This window comes from Passer domesticus, chromosome 1 (genome assembly GCF_036417665.1).
Source record: "Passer domesticus isolate bPasDom1 chromosome 1, bPasDom1.hap1, whole genome shotgun sequence".
NCBI lineage: Eukaryota > Metazoa > Chordata > Aves > Passeriformes > Passeridae > Passer > Passer domesticus.
This window is the reverse complement of record NC_087474.1, coordinates 122294729-122309156: the sequence shown is the minus strand read 5'-3', so window position 1 is coordinate 122309156 and position 14428 is coordinate 122294729. Positions and strand designations below refer to the sequence as shown.

The 14428-nt window shown below is 36.2% G+C and overlaps 1 protein-coding gene across 1 annotated transcript in view; it reads right to left on the bottom strand.

Moving 5' to 3' along the window:
- RP1 (RP1 axonemal microtubule associated) overlaps window positions 1–14428 on the bottom strand; it is a 205521-nt gene that overhangs the window by 122550 nt on the left and 68543 nt on the right. The window contains exons 14-25 of the mRNA XM_064425911.1: window positions 12976–13052; window positions 12858–12889; window positions 12587–12716; window positions 11218–11321; window positions 9084–9257; window positions 8267–8479; window positions 7020–7197; window positions 5316–5447; window positions 3976–4131; window positions 1755–1798; window positions 939–972; window positions 377–579 (exon numbers count right to left, since the gene is read on the bottom strand). Coding sequence (XP_064281981.1) covers window positions 377–579; window positions 939–972; window positions 1755–1798; window positions 3976–4131; window positions 5316–5447; window positions 7020–7197; window positions 8267–8479; window positions 9084–9257; window positions 11218–11321; window positions 12587–12716; window positions 12858–12889; window positions 12976–13052 — 1477 coding nt within the window. The remainder of the gene's footprint in view (window positions 1–376; window positions 580–938; window positions 973–1754; window positions 1799–3975; window positions 4132–5315; window positions 5448–7019; window positions 7198–8266; window positions 8480–9083; window positions 9258–11217; window positions 11322–12586; window positions 12717–12857; window positions 12890–12975; window positions 13053–14428) is intronic.

Below are 14428 nucleotides of genomic sequence, written 5' to 3'. Positions count from 1 at the left end.
GATTTCATTGGACTTTTAGTTATTCCACAGGTAAACATCTCTGACATTTCAATCACTTATAATATGGCAATTCTAAAACGGCTTTTCTTCTTTAATTGAACGAGTTCCACAACATACATTTTATAGTATACTTTGAAAACTGTATGCCTGAAATTTAATTACTAAAGATCCCTAAACAATATGCAAAGTCTTATATCAGGCATGGTTTGTTTCAAAATGAATAGTTTTTAAAGCTGGTTTCAAATCAATTGCCTTAAAGAAATCAATTTACTTTTATGCAGTAAATATTGGAGCAAAACATTTTTTGTTTTCACACAACAGGATAATCCTTGGAGAGATACCTATTAAAATAATGTTCTTAGCCTTCATTAGCTACCTGAAATTCATCTTCCTGCCTGGGAAAAAACAGCTGCTTCCTGTTGTCCTTGCCAAGAGTTATTGGTCCGGTTAATCCTCTGTCTCCATATATCCAAAGAGCAACACTTGCTTCAGTTCCTGCATTTCCTGTCAGTATTGACACTTTCCATTCATCATCCGAAGGAAGGGGACTCTCACCACCTTGGGGATTTCTCATTTCCTCTGTGAAATACAGAGCGTTAGTGGGAGATGAAAATTGACATGAAGCTGCCAGTTGTTGTTGTAACTTCAGCACATAAGGAGGCCATAACAGCAGGGGGATTGTATTTTTTCATGGCAAGTGAGATAGTCTGAAAAGATTGATTTATGTTTCTTGTCTAGACCAAAATGTACTGATTAGTTGAGCTACAAGAATCAGCTGGAAAAGAACAAGTTCTCTCTCACACACGCCATCATCATATTCTTTGTACATATTCTGGAGCAGAGCAAGGATGCTATGGTGCAGAACTCTGACCATTAAATTGATATTTCTGGTTCCTTAGTCTGACATTTAGAAACAAGTACAATTTCTCCTCTAATACCTCGTGTTGGGACATCATTAGCAGAGTCACATGTCTGAAAATACACACAATTTTCATTTCAAATTTTAAAAAATCAGAATATTAATGTTCTTCAAGTTAAATATCAACTAAATACTGTAAAAAAAAATTAAATTCCTCAATATAGCCTTGCTTAACCATACTTATGCAGTGCCATCATTTGGATTAAGGCATGCTCCGCATGAATGAGACAATAGCAGCACAGTAGCACTTTATGAATAAATTTCACAGCTCTAATGGCTAAACAAACATAATTTTGTAAAATATAGGCTTCACGTTAGAACAACACCTAGTGATCTTCCATCTACCCTTAAGAGAAACACACATACATGCAGAGACATCAAATTACACCTCTGCACAGGAGATATGGAAAAACCAGACTATTAGGGTAAAGGAATTTAGTTTTGAATAATTTAATCAAAGTGGAATTTACAAACTTCAGATGTCTGGAACACTGCTTTTCAATAACGGGACCACTGACCATGGAGCCCTCTCCAAAAGAGGGAATCCTTGCTGCCAGGAATTTATAGTCTGTTCTGACACAAGAGCCAGTTATAAGCCCCAAATTTGAAAAGATGAACCTACACATTGCCAATATACTCTATCCTCCAGGGGTTTCCAAATTGCTCACATGAGCACTTTCCATGTGACTGCAAAAAGAATTTTTAGTATGTGACCAATGTGAATCTGTTGAAGAATTCCCAGTGCATCACTGTGGATGTTTCTGCTGCACTGCATAAGTTATGTAGTGGTATTAGAGTCCTTTCCTTTTTTGTTTGCTTGATTAAAATACTGTACTGAGTTTCTCTGGATGGAGTTTTTCCCTTCACTCATTTCACCACCTTTACATCAAAGGGAAAAACCAAGCATTCAACCAAACAAAGTCAAACCAAAACCAGATAAAAAAAAACCAATTTATGCAAAAGCTATCCCTCACTACCAGCAGCCCTTTTTTCTTAAAAGTTGTACTCAAAAGGAATTATACAGTTGGTTGGATCATCAGGTTGTCCTATATTTAAATCAACATGGTAACTGAAGCATAACTGAATTATGATCCACTAGCATTAATATCTTAACTGATGTGAAGTATTTACACAAGGACTTAGGATCCATACAAAGTTCTACAATAAATAAGGACCGACTTCTGGAATCACAGGAAATTTAGCACTGGCAAAGATTATAATATTTGGTTAATCAATTTTTAAGAAATTCAGAACTGTAGTATCATGACTTTTACAGCAGTGCCTCTAACAGTAGAATTATGACTTTGGAATGGTCATAGTGATTTAGAATAGGCATTACTGGCTGGTTTTATTGTATTCTTCATCATGACTGAGAGCAAGTTATTCTGACAGGAAAAAGAAAATCAACACACCAAAAATAAAGCAAGAGGCAAACATCTATAGGTTACCTGAATAATAACTTAATTACACTTGTCTTTCAGTGCCTGAAATAACAGAACTATAGCAAATTGCTTTGGTATGATAAATATTTCTGAGAACTTGACTAGAAGATTTTCTGTTACTGTAGTTGCCTAACTTCTCACCTGTAACTCTGAAAGCTAGAGTTCTTTCCAGCTATCCAAAACCACAACTTTCTTACAGCAAAGAGATTAAAATGTTCATAAAATGTAAAGGTATTCAAGAAATATAAGGAATCCCATGCTGCTTCATGTGCTTAGGACAAGAACTCCAGACTTGGGCAGTTGCTCCCCAGAACAGTTACTGCAACCTCAAACTACCACCTCTTGGAACAATTATAATGCACAAACAATTCACAGACATGGGATGCTTTCTGCCTCATAAATTACTGGCTTTTCTTACAAATGGAAATCGGTAGCATTGATTTGCTACAGGCTAAAAATATTCCAGTCTGAAAAGAGGATTTGATGGTTGCCCTGCATTACTCATGGGATTTTACACACTTCATGACACCATGCTGTAAATCTATTGTGACAAAAATTAATTCTAATAGGCCTGCATGAGAATGTTGAAGTCACAACCTTCTCCACAACTTCACAAAAATAACTTTTTTAAAAATTTACTTACTTATCCTAAATGTAACACAAAAGGAAAATTATCTTGTCTGAGAAAACAATATGATTGAGTGACACTTATAAAATGAACCGTCAGAAAAACTAATCTCTTGAGCAGAAGTTTGGGCAATGAAGTGGATGTATTTTTTATTACACCTTTGTGTATCATCATTTCCAATGTTAACTGAGGTGGAAATGAGATCAGATTTTATTTGTACCTTCTAAGTAAAATATATTTAAAAATTAATAGCAACTAATAATACCAGGCATACAGGAAAAGAATGTGGAGGTTATAGAGAGTATTTCTCAGAGATACACTTTGTTTATACCAAACCACAGAAGTGTTCTCAGGGTCACAGACTGCATTTGTGTCATGGATGTTAATGACATCTCAGCTATTAAGTTGAAGCTGGGACCTGACATCATCTCTGTACAGTGAAAGAAGTTTCTTGAAGAACACTGAACTCACACTGTAATGGGAGAAGTCTCAAATGCTGTAGAGTGGTTTTCAGTTTAATGGGTCCTAAATCAATTATTATTTGTGAAAACAGAAATCAAAATTCATCTACCAGTTAGCAGACACAGACATAGAAAGGAGGGTCTGGTCAGCCTGAGTTAATCTGCTCTGAGTTTGATACTAAGCCCGCTGTTTAATTGTAAACTCAGTAGAAGCATCACCCTTTTCCAAATATTAACTCTCAGTGAAAAATAGAAAATAACAATTTAATGAATAAGAGTTTAAAACTCAAGGCTCACCTGTACATGTCAAAAGACATATGTTGAGTGAAAAGTATCTTACTAAAAAAATGATCATTTTATTTGAAAGACAGAGTAACTTTGATATTTCTATTCATTTTCCATAAGCAGAATCTATATTTATGAATGCCAGAAAAACTACTTACAAAGTGCTAGAGACTCTATGTAACCAATTTCACGGCAGATATTGCTTCTATAAAAGGATCCTTTGTATCCAACCCTAAAAACATCCAGCTTCTTTGAAAACAGGCTTGATGGCTTGTGTATTGTTGTCATGGGTTTCAGACACAGCATATCTGCTGACAACCCACCACACTTCAGGAAGGCTTTGTGACACAATGATACAAGATGAAGTCTGACGGATTAGAAATTGGGGGTTTTGAGCTAAAAATGGAAAAAAATATTTCCAAAAAAATTATGTATTTATAATGATTCACACCTATGCTTGGAATTTAGCCATAACACTTTGTTGAACTAAATTTAATTAAAATCCAGACTGGTACTTCCTATTACACCCTATGAACAAGGATGCCAGATGTGATGTCTTGTTCACATAGACAAACTTTTAATGTACACCTTTAACAATATGAGGATCAAGTCCAAAACTAAATCAGCAGCCTACCTGAATTATTTGCTGCATAAATGCCTTTGAGAACACCTGTAACTGAGTAAGTATGTCTCCCATACTGGAAGTTGCAATATAATTTGTCTTTAAAGATCTTTTAAAGTAACAGATATTTTTCCACCATGTGAATGCACCCCCATGTGCTGTTTGCAGCTCAGCAGTTTCCATTTACCCCACCTATTGATACCACCCACCTAGGTGATATTTGTATCACCTTTTTGTGGTGATATGACATGATTCAGAGTGTCAGGGTCTTTGGGTACATTGAAATAAGAAATGCAGGAAGCAAACCTGATCATCCCCACTCTTTAAGAGAAGTATCACTCCCTGTTTTGTTTAGTCATTTATTTCCTTAGTTTGGCTACTAAGATGCTGAATATTCCAAAAATTTTTGTCTTAGACCATTTATGCAATGTCTTTAGCTAAAGAGAAAGCGTTTTATTCTAGATAAACATGCCTGCTAGACCATGACTCCAGAAGCATGACCAGAACATTATTTATCTAACTCCTACCTGCCAAATCGTAGGTATAAATCTAGCATACAATGCATCAAAACCTTCCTCTTTTGTCCAGTGAACCATAAAGCAGAAAACATAAATGAGAAATAAATGAGAGATATCCCATTATTTCAGTGAGCTTTAGATGGGGTTCTGCACCATATCAACCTCTTAATTTCCCCAGAAATATTCAATCAATATGTTACTAATTAATTTTTTAATGAAGTTATTTAACAAGTTACTCAACCTGCTGATGCCTTATCAATAAGCCACATTCCAATGATCCTTTTTAGAAAAAGAGTAACTGGAAATGTATTTTATGTAGTGTGCTTGGGTGCCTAATTCAATAATCTAGAAAAAGCATTCATAGCCCTTCCTGAGCCAAGTCTCTGCAAACACACAAGCATAAAACATGTACCACAGCTGGTTTGTAAACTGCTATTTACTTGAGGGTGGGGGAGTTGAAGGTCTTTGAGGTTCTGGCTCCTGGGCTTTTGTGGGTTGGATTTGAGATCCTCTGAAGTCTTTCCTCTCTTGTTTGGGTGCTGCAGATGTTCCCATAGGCTTTTCCCGGCCAACTAAAACAATGAAATGTGAAATCTGTCACTAGCTAGAAGCCATTAGCTTTTTCTTTCTCAGAAGCTAACAACAGATCTCACAGTTGTTCCACACAATAGACATCAAAATCCTTTTTCTATTGTTAGCAGAATGCTATAAAAATTGGGAACAGAACTGACATACCAATTAAAACCCATTCAATGTTTTAAAAATCTAAGCAAAAATTTAACAGTGATGTAGGAAAAAAATGACTTGTTAACATGTAGCTTTCCCCAAAATGTTTTTTTTTAAGAGTGGAAGTGCTGAAATGAAAATTGCTAGAGGCCATTTGAATAATAAAAAGTAAATTGATATTGCGAATACGAACATGTCAGATGGACAATATTTATTGCTTGTGTAGAAAATATTAGCTCCTTTTTACATTCCTTTTAGTGAGCAACACAGATTCAGGAGTGCTGAAGCCTGTGACAAAGTAATATTTAGCTTTATTTAATGACACCAATAAGCACTGCCTTGTTGAGAATTTCTGTTGAAAACACTGCTCTTCCAAAAGGTAATAAAGGAAAATAATTTCCTAATTTCTACAAGGACACAGTGATTAAAATACTCCTATAACCCTGCAGCAAACAGGGACAGAACAGTAGGGATATGCTTACAGTCACTTTCATAATGCTTCAATCACAGTGTACATGGAACAATTAGTAAGAGTGGTTGTAGGTTTTGAGACTGTCTTTTTGCTAAGATAAGTTTGTTCAGCTTGTGTTTGGAAAAAATCTGAGCAACTTCTCAATTGCAGACTGATGTCCATTTAGCCTTTTCACGAGTTGTTTCATTTCCTGATGTTTGTTGTCAAGTCCACAGATAATACATTTCCTGCAGAATAGTGTTTCCTGCAGTTATAATCTAAGTCAGTTGGCTACCTTTGGTAATCAGGGTTTCACCAAATTAAAAGCTTTGTTCTCCTGAAGGGGAAAAGACAAGCAGGCCACCCAATGACAGTGATCCAGAGTGTGCTGAGACCAAATTTCTGAGTCCTGGCTAGTTGACTAGATCAGCTCTCTACTGATGAAACATTTGACTGCAATAGATCTCAAATCTGACTTTGGGGCAGAGGAACAATATAACGAATATTCTGGGTGGGGTGTACAATGTATTTTGCATCACTAAAAAAGAAACTGAACACGCCAAATAGGCTGCCTTAAAAGTCTACTAATACCCCTATAAAATCAGGAAAAACTGTAGTAGAGTTAGCAGCAAGACAACATTTCCCATGCTTCCAAAATCTGTGGCCAGAATGGGGAATACACACGGGAATGTCATCTTTATCTTGTCCCGTTTCAACTCTCATTTTCAAAAGCAGAGCAGTAAAACAATTTACATCTAGTGCATCATTATTATTGTTAAAAGAATGGAATTAACTTAACTGAATATGTAGGAGAAATTAAGTGTGCATACAATACAATTTTCACTTTTAAACTACTGAAACGCAAGGGAAATTGTGGCGATGTGTCTTTTACACTTCTGCTTTGAATTTTGTTCATTAAAAATGCTAATTACTAAATAAAACTATATGCTGTTGAGAAATCACATACATTTGATGACCTGTGGGTAGAAAAAGATATTTCTCTCTCCAGTGTTAACAACTGGCTTCGTTTGGCCATCTGGCAGAAGACCAATATATATCCCTTTATTTTGCACTGATTCCAGGCTCACAGATCCAGTTTCCAAATTCTTCTCAATTTTAAAATGGCAGTATTCATCACCTGTGCCCTAAGAAATTGATCACAGAAACATGAATTCAACAATTGAATGAATGTAGCTAGAAGTCTTCTTTTTAAAAAGTCTTAATTATTACTACTTTCCAGTAATATTTCAGATTAACTTTACATTCTTCAATATGATACATTACTACACATGCAGAGACATACCTGCAGCTAATCCCTGTTTATTCCTTTACGACCAGAAAGACTACTCAAATAAGTTAGGTAAGTCAAAAACCAAGTGAAAGCATTCTGATTTATGTTAGTATTTAGGCAAAGGCTAGGATATATTCAAAGGAGTTTCCACTTAAACACTTTCCAGAGGATTAAGGAATGTGAAAATATCTATATCAGAACACATAGGATATTTCTACACAAATTTTAAGCATAGCCCAGATTTGCTAATGCTACATAATATAGCATGTATTAAATAGATGTAATTAGGTTTTGTCCCCAATTTCATAGCATTTACAAGTTTAATTTCAAAACCTTTAGACACTTTTTATCCAGACATCCTGATCCATCGGTGAGAGGACTAGTGAAAAATAAGATACTCACAAAGCCAATATTCAAAAATATTGGATCAAATATTTTAATCTCTGAAAGTGTACTCAAGGAAATGAAAAAATTCTCATGGACCTTGAGACATGTTCATATACCTGAGAACTTACACAGCTCAGTTTCATATTCAGTTGTCTTAAACTTCCAAATAAAAATTATGGAAAAATATTTCTTACATTTATTGACTTAGATGAGCAGAATCACTCTTTAAAATTAGTGAAGTATACAGTCACATCTTAGTTATTCTTTAGTGGATTTTATCTGTATCATCTGTCTAGCAGTACATAAGTTTTAACTAATACAATCAGATCTTTACTGATTCCATCAACTGCCAAATTGACACAACACCTTCTCTTGCTATATTTTTCTGCTTTTGCTTTGGCAAATGAAGGAAAAGATTTGAAACATTTTTAATCTGAACAAAGTTTTATGTCAAGTAAATAAAAAAATGTTCTCTCCTATCACTGACAATTCACTCAAATTATCTGCAGAGGGAAATACAAACAATAACTGCTTACTGTTCCATCACACTGGTCATCTTTGATCTTCAGATACATTCTTGGTTTTTTCACACTTTCAAACATGCAGAGCCCAGAGCTGATTTTATGCACCTTCCAGTAGGATTCCTGCTGCTGCTGACCTGCTCCACTGCAGCTCCCATCAGGTCTAAGGGACAGAGCCTGGCAGAAACTTGTGTTGAGCAGAATGATGGCACCATGATGAAACACACCCTTTAGATCAGAAACAAGAAGTCCTTTGTGACCAGCACAGCTTTTCTCCATATTAAATTTTTGTAATGATACTGCTCCTACCATTTAGTTTTAAGAGCTTACTCATGCATGTCCTTGCATAAAAGATAAAAGAGTCAGTCTCAAGTAATTCAAGTATACCTCCAGTCTTTGGATATTTGCTGCTTTCTGTGCAGGCACTAACCAGAGCAGTGGAAATCCTTTCCTACTCTGCAGCATCCCTGCTTTTTGTTGCTCAGCAGCACAACACGACATCCAGAGAACAACGAGAGTGGCAAATTAAGGAACTTGTTTCTTTTCAACAGCTACTTTTTGAAGGTCTACTAGGAAGTTTAGGGTCTCATCTTTCCTGTGTTACTGCCCACTCTATTTGCATGTTCCAGCTGCGGTATCAGCTCCGCTCCCCCCGGAGCAGCGAAGGGAACATTCCCAAGTGCCGCCTACCTGTTAAACTGTAGTTGAGCTCCACCTCGTGGAAGAGAATCCCTCTTTTACCTCGCAAACCTCTGAAACTCAGTTAGAAACAATCTGCTTTATAACAGCAAATTTTAGAAGTGTCTTCCTAATTTTTCTCTGCCCACCTTACCTTGACATGCACGACAAATTCTTTGGAAATCCCAGAATATCCTGTTGCTTCATCAGCTACTTTGCCTTGGAGATTGAAAGCCACAGTGTGACCTGGGTAACTGGCTGACTCAAGAATGGCACAAGAGTTTGGTTGAAGGTGGACACGGAGCTCACAGCAGGCCTTGTCTTTGCTCTAACATAGTCAAAGAAGGAATAACAAATTATATTAACTATATGGCAAAAATCCAAACAACAGAGAGAGTATTAAAACAGACTTTCTGTGTTGTTCAAGTTCCCACAATACTAGCAGTCTAGTACAAAAGTCTTTCTATTTTTCAGATTTGCAATTGTGAAATTGTGGGCTCTGTGGAATTTGACAGAAACAGTTCATTGTAAGATGACACAGATCAATAATATGAAAGATACCTGGGCGCCTCACTTGGAGAGTGTGCCACAGTCTATAAAGATGGCAAAATAAAAAGTTGACAGAGACAGGAAATGGGCCATGGTAACTCTTGGCCACCACTCCACCTTCTCTTGCTTTTGTGTTTGTCCCCATTCATTTATACTGTTCTCACAGAAAACACTCAGAGAATTGAAAGTTTTACATGAAAGAGTAAAGAAACATACTTTACTTCATGATTGCCTGTTCAGCTTGGCAGGCTTTATAATCCCATTATATGAAATAAATAATTTAATATTTTTATCAAATCATTTATCAATACATTATAATACATATTTAAATATTTTATCAACTCAACATCATTCTCATTTTTAAAGAAAACTAGAATTTTAATCAATGTAAAGTGCTAACAATCTCTCTAATAACTGATAATCCTTCTGATTTACATCATCTAAGGATTTTCAAGACTATAAAGAATCAGTATTTCTAGGAAAAATTTTCTTTTTCAAGGCAGTATCTTCTGAAGAAAAAGCTAAAAGAACCATCTATCAGATTCAACATATCTATAAAAGTAAAGGAAAAATTGTATGGATTTTAGAAGTAGTTGTGAAACAAGAGAGTAAGCATGTCCTCAAGTACATTTAAGTATGTGTTATAAGGCAAATTGCAATTTTTTGCCTTTTTGTTCCTCCAGTGCCTGAGAGACAGGTATCATGTCTTACAGGTGTCATAAAACATCAAAGACTCCCAAAGCACCCTCAGACTCATTTCTGAGGCCTTTCACCAGAGGACTGAAAGCTCCCCTGCATGAGAGGAGGTACCTGGGCATTCCCACCCAAGTTCCTCATTTAAACCCTGTCCATATATTTACACACACTGATCATCCAGTGCCATTTCACTCTAATCAGCCCTAAGGAATCCCTTTACAAGAACATGGTTTATTCCCATTTCCTGGGATAGGTCGTGACAGCTGAATATTAGGAAAAGGTTCTTCACAAAGAGAGTGCTTGGCTACTGGAACAGGGTCTCCAGGTGAGTGGCCACAGCACCAAGCCTGACAGAGCTCAAGAAGTGTTTGGACAATGCTCTCAGGCACCTGGTGTGACTCTTGGTGCTGTCCTGTGAATGGCCAGAAGTCAGATTTCCATGATCCTTGCGGGTCCCTTCCCACTCAGGATATTCTCTGATTCTATGATCAGAAGGAACTGAATTCTACCACTCCATTTACCTACTTGTGTACTGCACAAGGAAGAAAGGCCATAGTAAGATTTTGATGCTGGGCTAGAACAAATCAAAATGCATCAAAACAAACCTTGGATTATACCAGCTGTTTTATGACTGACATGTTACTTGAAAAAAAATTTAAAAAAAACACAAAAGAAAAAGGGGCATTCATTTAAAATCAAGCCAGAGAATTTTTCCTTATAGAAAAAGAGGAGACCTTAGGGCATTCCAGGTAGCTTGTCAGCATGTGGCAAACAAATATAAATGACATCTAAGAATGGCCTGGTATTTCTGAATTAAAGAAAAGAAATGAACCAAAGAATAAAAAGTAAACTGTGAGAAAACAAAGCCCTATCTCTAAATTCAGGTATTTATCAGCAATTTCCTGGAGTTCAGTTCTACAATTCTTCACTCCTTATCTGATTGGAAGTACAATTATTTATTAGACAGACTTTAAAACTTTTTTTTTTTTAATCAGACAATGACATGTCTTTATGAAGCAGGAATCAGTAACAGTATTTCCTACCTTTCCAGTTACACGGCCGCTGACAAGGGCAAGAGCAAGAGATGGCATTTGATGACTGCTGAATATATATATATTTCTCCTTTTGACATTTACATCAAAAAGACCTAAGAGTTAAATGAAAAAGAAAAAGCCAGAAATAAGAAAGTCTACTAATTCCTATTTGCATTTAATTACAATTGATGGTTTATCATTTTCAAGGAAAAATAAATTAATTAAGTATTTAACTCAACAGTTTGACCTCTCTGATCAATAAATTCTCTCATTTGTTCAGGAAAGGGCATCTAGGGACTATTGTCTATTTTGCTGCCTTGAGGAGAAAAGCCCTGAGAGGTAATGATAAGGAACAAATTTCTTTTTATCGGCACATATGTTTAAAAAAAAATCCATAAAAAGGAGCTGAGAACTCAAGCATAATGAACTGGGCTCTAGCAATGAATTTAGATGATAAATAACAGATGATGTAGGGAACATAAAGCTCTCAGGTAAGAAGAGACTTCATTTTCTCTGTTCCTATATTAGAATTTGTAAAGCAAATCCTGCAGCATAACTCATGGCTTCTCAAATTTTAAATCTTGCCAATTTTCCAAACAATTAACTTTTATAGCTACAAAATACTGATGAAAGGTAAATTCTTGGCATTTTTTATTGTTCCCAGGGACAACAGTGATTTTATTAAGCAACTGTTCTACCAGTCCATTATGCTGCAGTTTTGTAAGTTGCAGCTGCCTCTGTGGTTGTCCTGATGCACTCTTTGGCATGACCTGAAAGATTCTATCATTTCAAAAGAGGTCTGTGTAAGGTCCCTGTGTAAAGTCCCTGGTGAGATGTCAGAAAGACTGAACAATTTCATCACTTCCAAGGGAATAAAATACATGTACCTAATGTGGTATGTATTAGAGCTAAGTGTTACTAATGTAGTAGGAGTAAAGTTGATAAAAGATGGAACTGGTAGACTGATTTTAGTTGCCATTACAATCACTTACAAAAATTGAATAAAATGAATTTATGCATACATATATATATATAGATATATATATGTACACATACACACACACACATATATATATATATACTCCTTATTAATGAAATCTACCTAAATTTGAACTTGTTGTCTTAGATGGATCTAGTTTCAAAAGACTTGCTGTTCTTGCCATGTGAGTTCTGTGGGAGCACCAAATTGAAAATGACAAGTTTTTCTATTTGGTAAAGGAAAGCCAGCCAAGACACCATATGAGAATTTGTACACATGTATATTTTAAGTAAGGAAAATGTTTAGTATGATTATATACTCTTATCCATTTTAGGTATCTCAATAATAAAGACTTTCTTTGGATCTCATATGCATACATCCACATGGAAAATACTTTACCATATTTGTTTTTCTTGTCACCAAGAGCATCAACTCTGCTATCTGGGTAGAGGCAAATGAAACCCCGGGTGACTCTGTTGTAAAATTGAAGTGTAATGCCTTTCCGAAATTTCCACTTTTCTGCAGCCCACTAGTTTTGGAAACAGCAAACAGAAAAGATTTATGAAAAGATGATACACAGGAATTTGTCATACAAAACATTCAACTGACCTGATTTCACTCAAAGCATCATTTCAGTGGTTTAAATTAAAATGAAAAGGTACACTCTTACATTTTTTTCTCTCTTGAGTTCCAGCTCTTGTCCTGTGCAGATAAAAACAGTGCAATTAATTTACAGAGATTCTTCATTCCCTTTGAGACAGATTTTTTCCCCACCAATTTTCACTTACTTCCTGGAAGCATGCTGGTGTGTGTCACAGGCAGTTCTCTAGCAATATTGCCATCATCCTGTCCCTGGTCCAGCCACCTAAGAACCAGAACCTCTTTCAGCAATAACCTTTACTGGCAACTTCTAAAGTATGCATGACACTTGTAGACAATACTTGCTGTCCTGTGCATTAAAGTCTCAAGGCTGACAAACAGCAATGCAAAAATCCAGTAAAAAGAGATTAACATTGGCAAAAAATTATTTTTCTTTCTTGTTCTTAGTGAAAAAAATAAATGCTTTCCCGGACTGAGGTAAAAGGGCCTAACTCAATTTTTACATGTCAGAGTATGCATATTCATCCCAGATCAATAATGAATTGTGCAGTGGTTGTGATGTTTGTTCTTCCTGTCTACAAGAAGGTTACAGCAAGATGCAAATTGTTCCATGCCCTGAAAATCCCTATAGGAAGAGGCAAACCCAACAGTGGCAACGCTTTCACCATATCTGAACTATATTTTCACCAATGCCTTTGTACACATCTACTTATGTGAGTTAAATCTAACTCCATTTGAGTCAAAAGCATTCCCACACTCAGAGCAAGACAGCAAGCACAGCATCAAGCTCTAACAATAACTAGCATATACCCTGTATTTTTCTGCCTGAAATGGATTTGAACTCTCCCTAAATTATGTATGAAGCCAGCATTATAGATCTCTTCATAGCAGTTCATCTCATCTAGAATACAGACTCAAAATTAGGTCAGGCAAGGATGAGGTGCTGTATCTGATAGGCAGAAAGCCCTTACTCACACATAAATCAGTTTCAGTGTGCACATCGCTCACTCTGGGCTGTCTCAGGCAGTTATTTATTCACTCAGAGAAGTGAGAGGAGGAAATAGAACTGGGGTGCCACTGGCAAGCTGCAGCTAGACTCTTACGTGACTGGACTTTACCATTCCTAATATTTGCACTGATACTTATTGATTAAGATTTTTCCGCAAGGTGTTGAGAATTAATCAGACATAGATAAAACTGTAAATGAGTTATAAAAGAGAAGATTCAGAGCAGCAGCATCTGCAGGGGAAAAGGCAGGAAAGTTAGGATTGCTTCAAATTATGTTGCAGCTCAGTGACAGTCTGCAAAGCAAATGAGTAAAAGGGATGTGGTCAGGCAGCTGCATTTGTGATTGTCATTTCACAGGAACTTAAAGTCTGATCCTGAGCTCACTGAACCCCAAGCTAATCTCCATAGTAACTACAGCAAATCAGGAGCAGTTTGCTTGAGAGACAGCAAGCCATTCTTCTGAAAAGCCTTGCAATGCATGACATGGAAGAACAGATGAACCTGCTGGTGTCAGATACAAGATGTTGGATATGGCAAATGTGTAACAAAAGCCTATCTTAAATAGTTCAAAAGGTGTGAGAATGGAAAGTTCCCACACAGAACTTTTTATTGCTTTTTCCTTAGTTCAAAGAT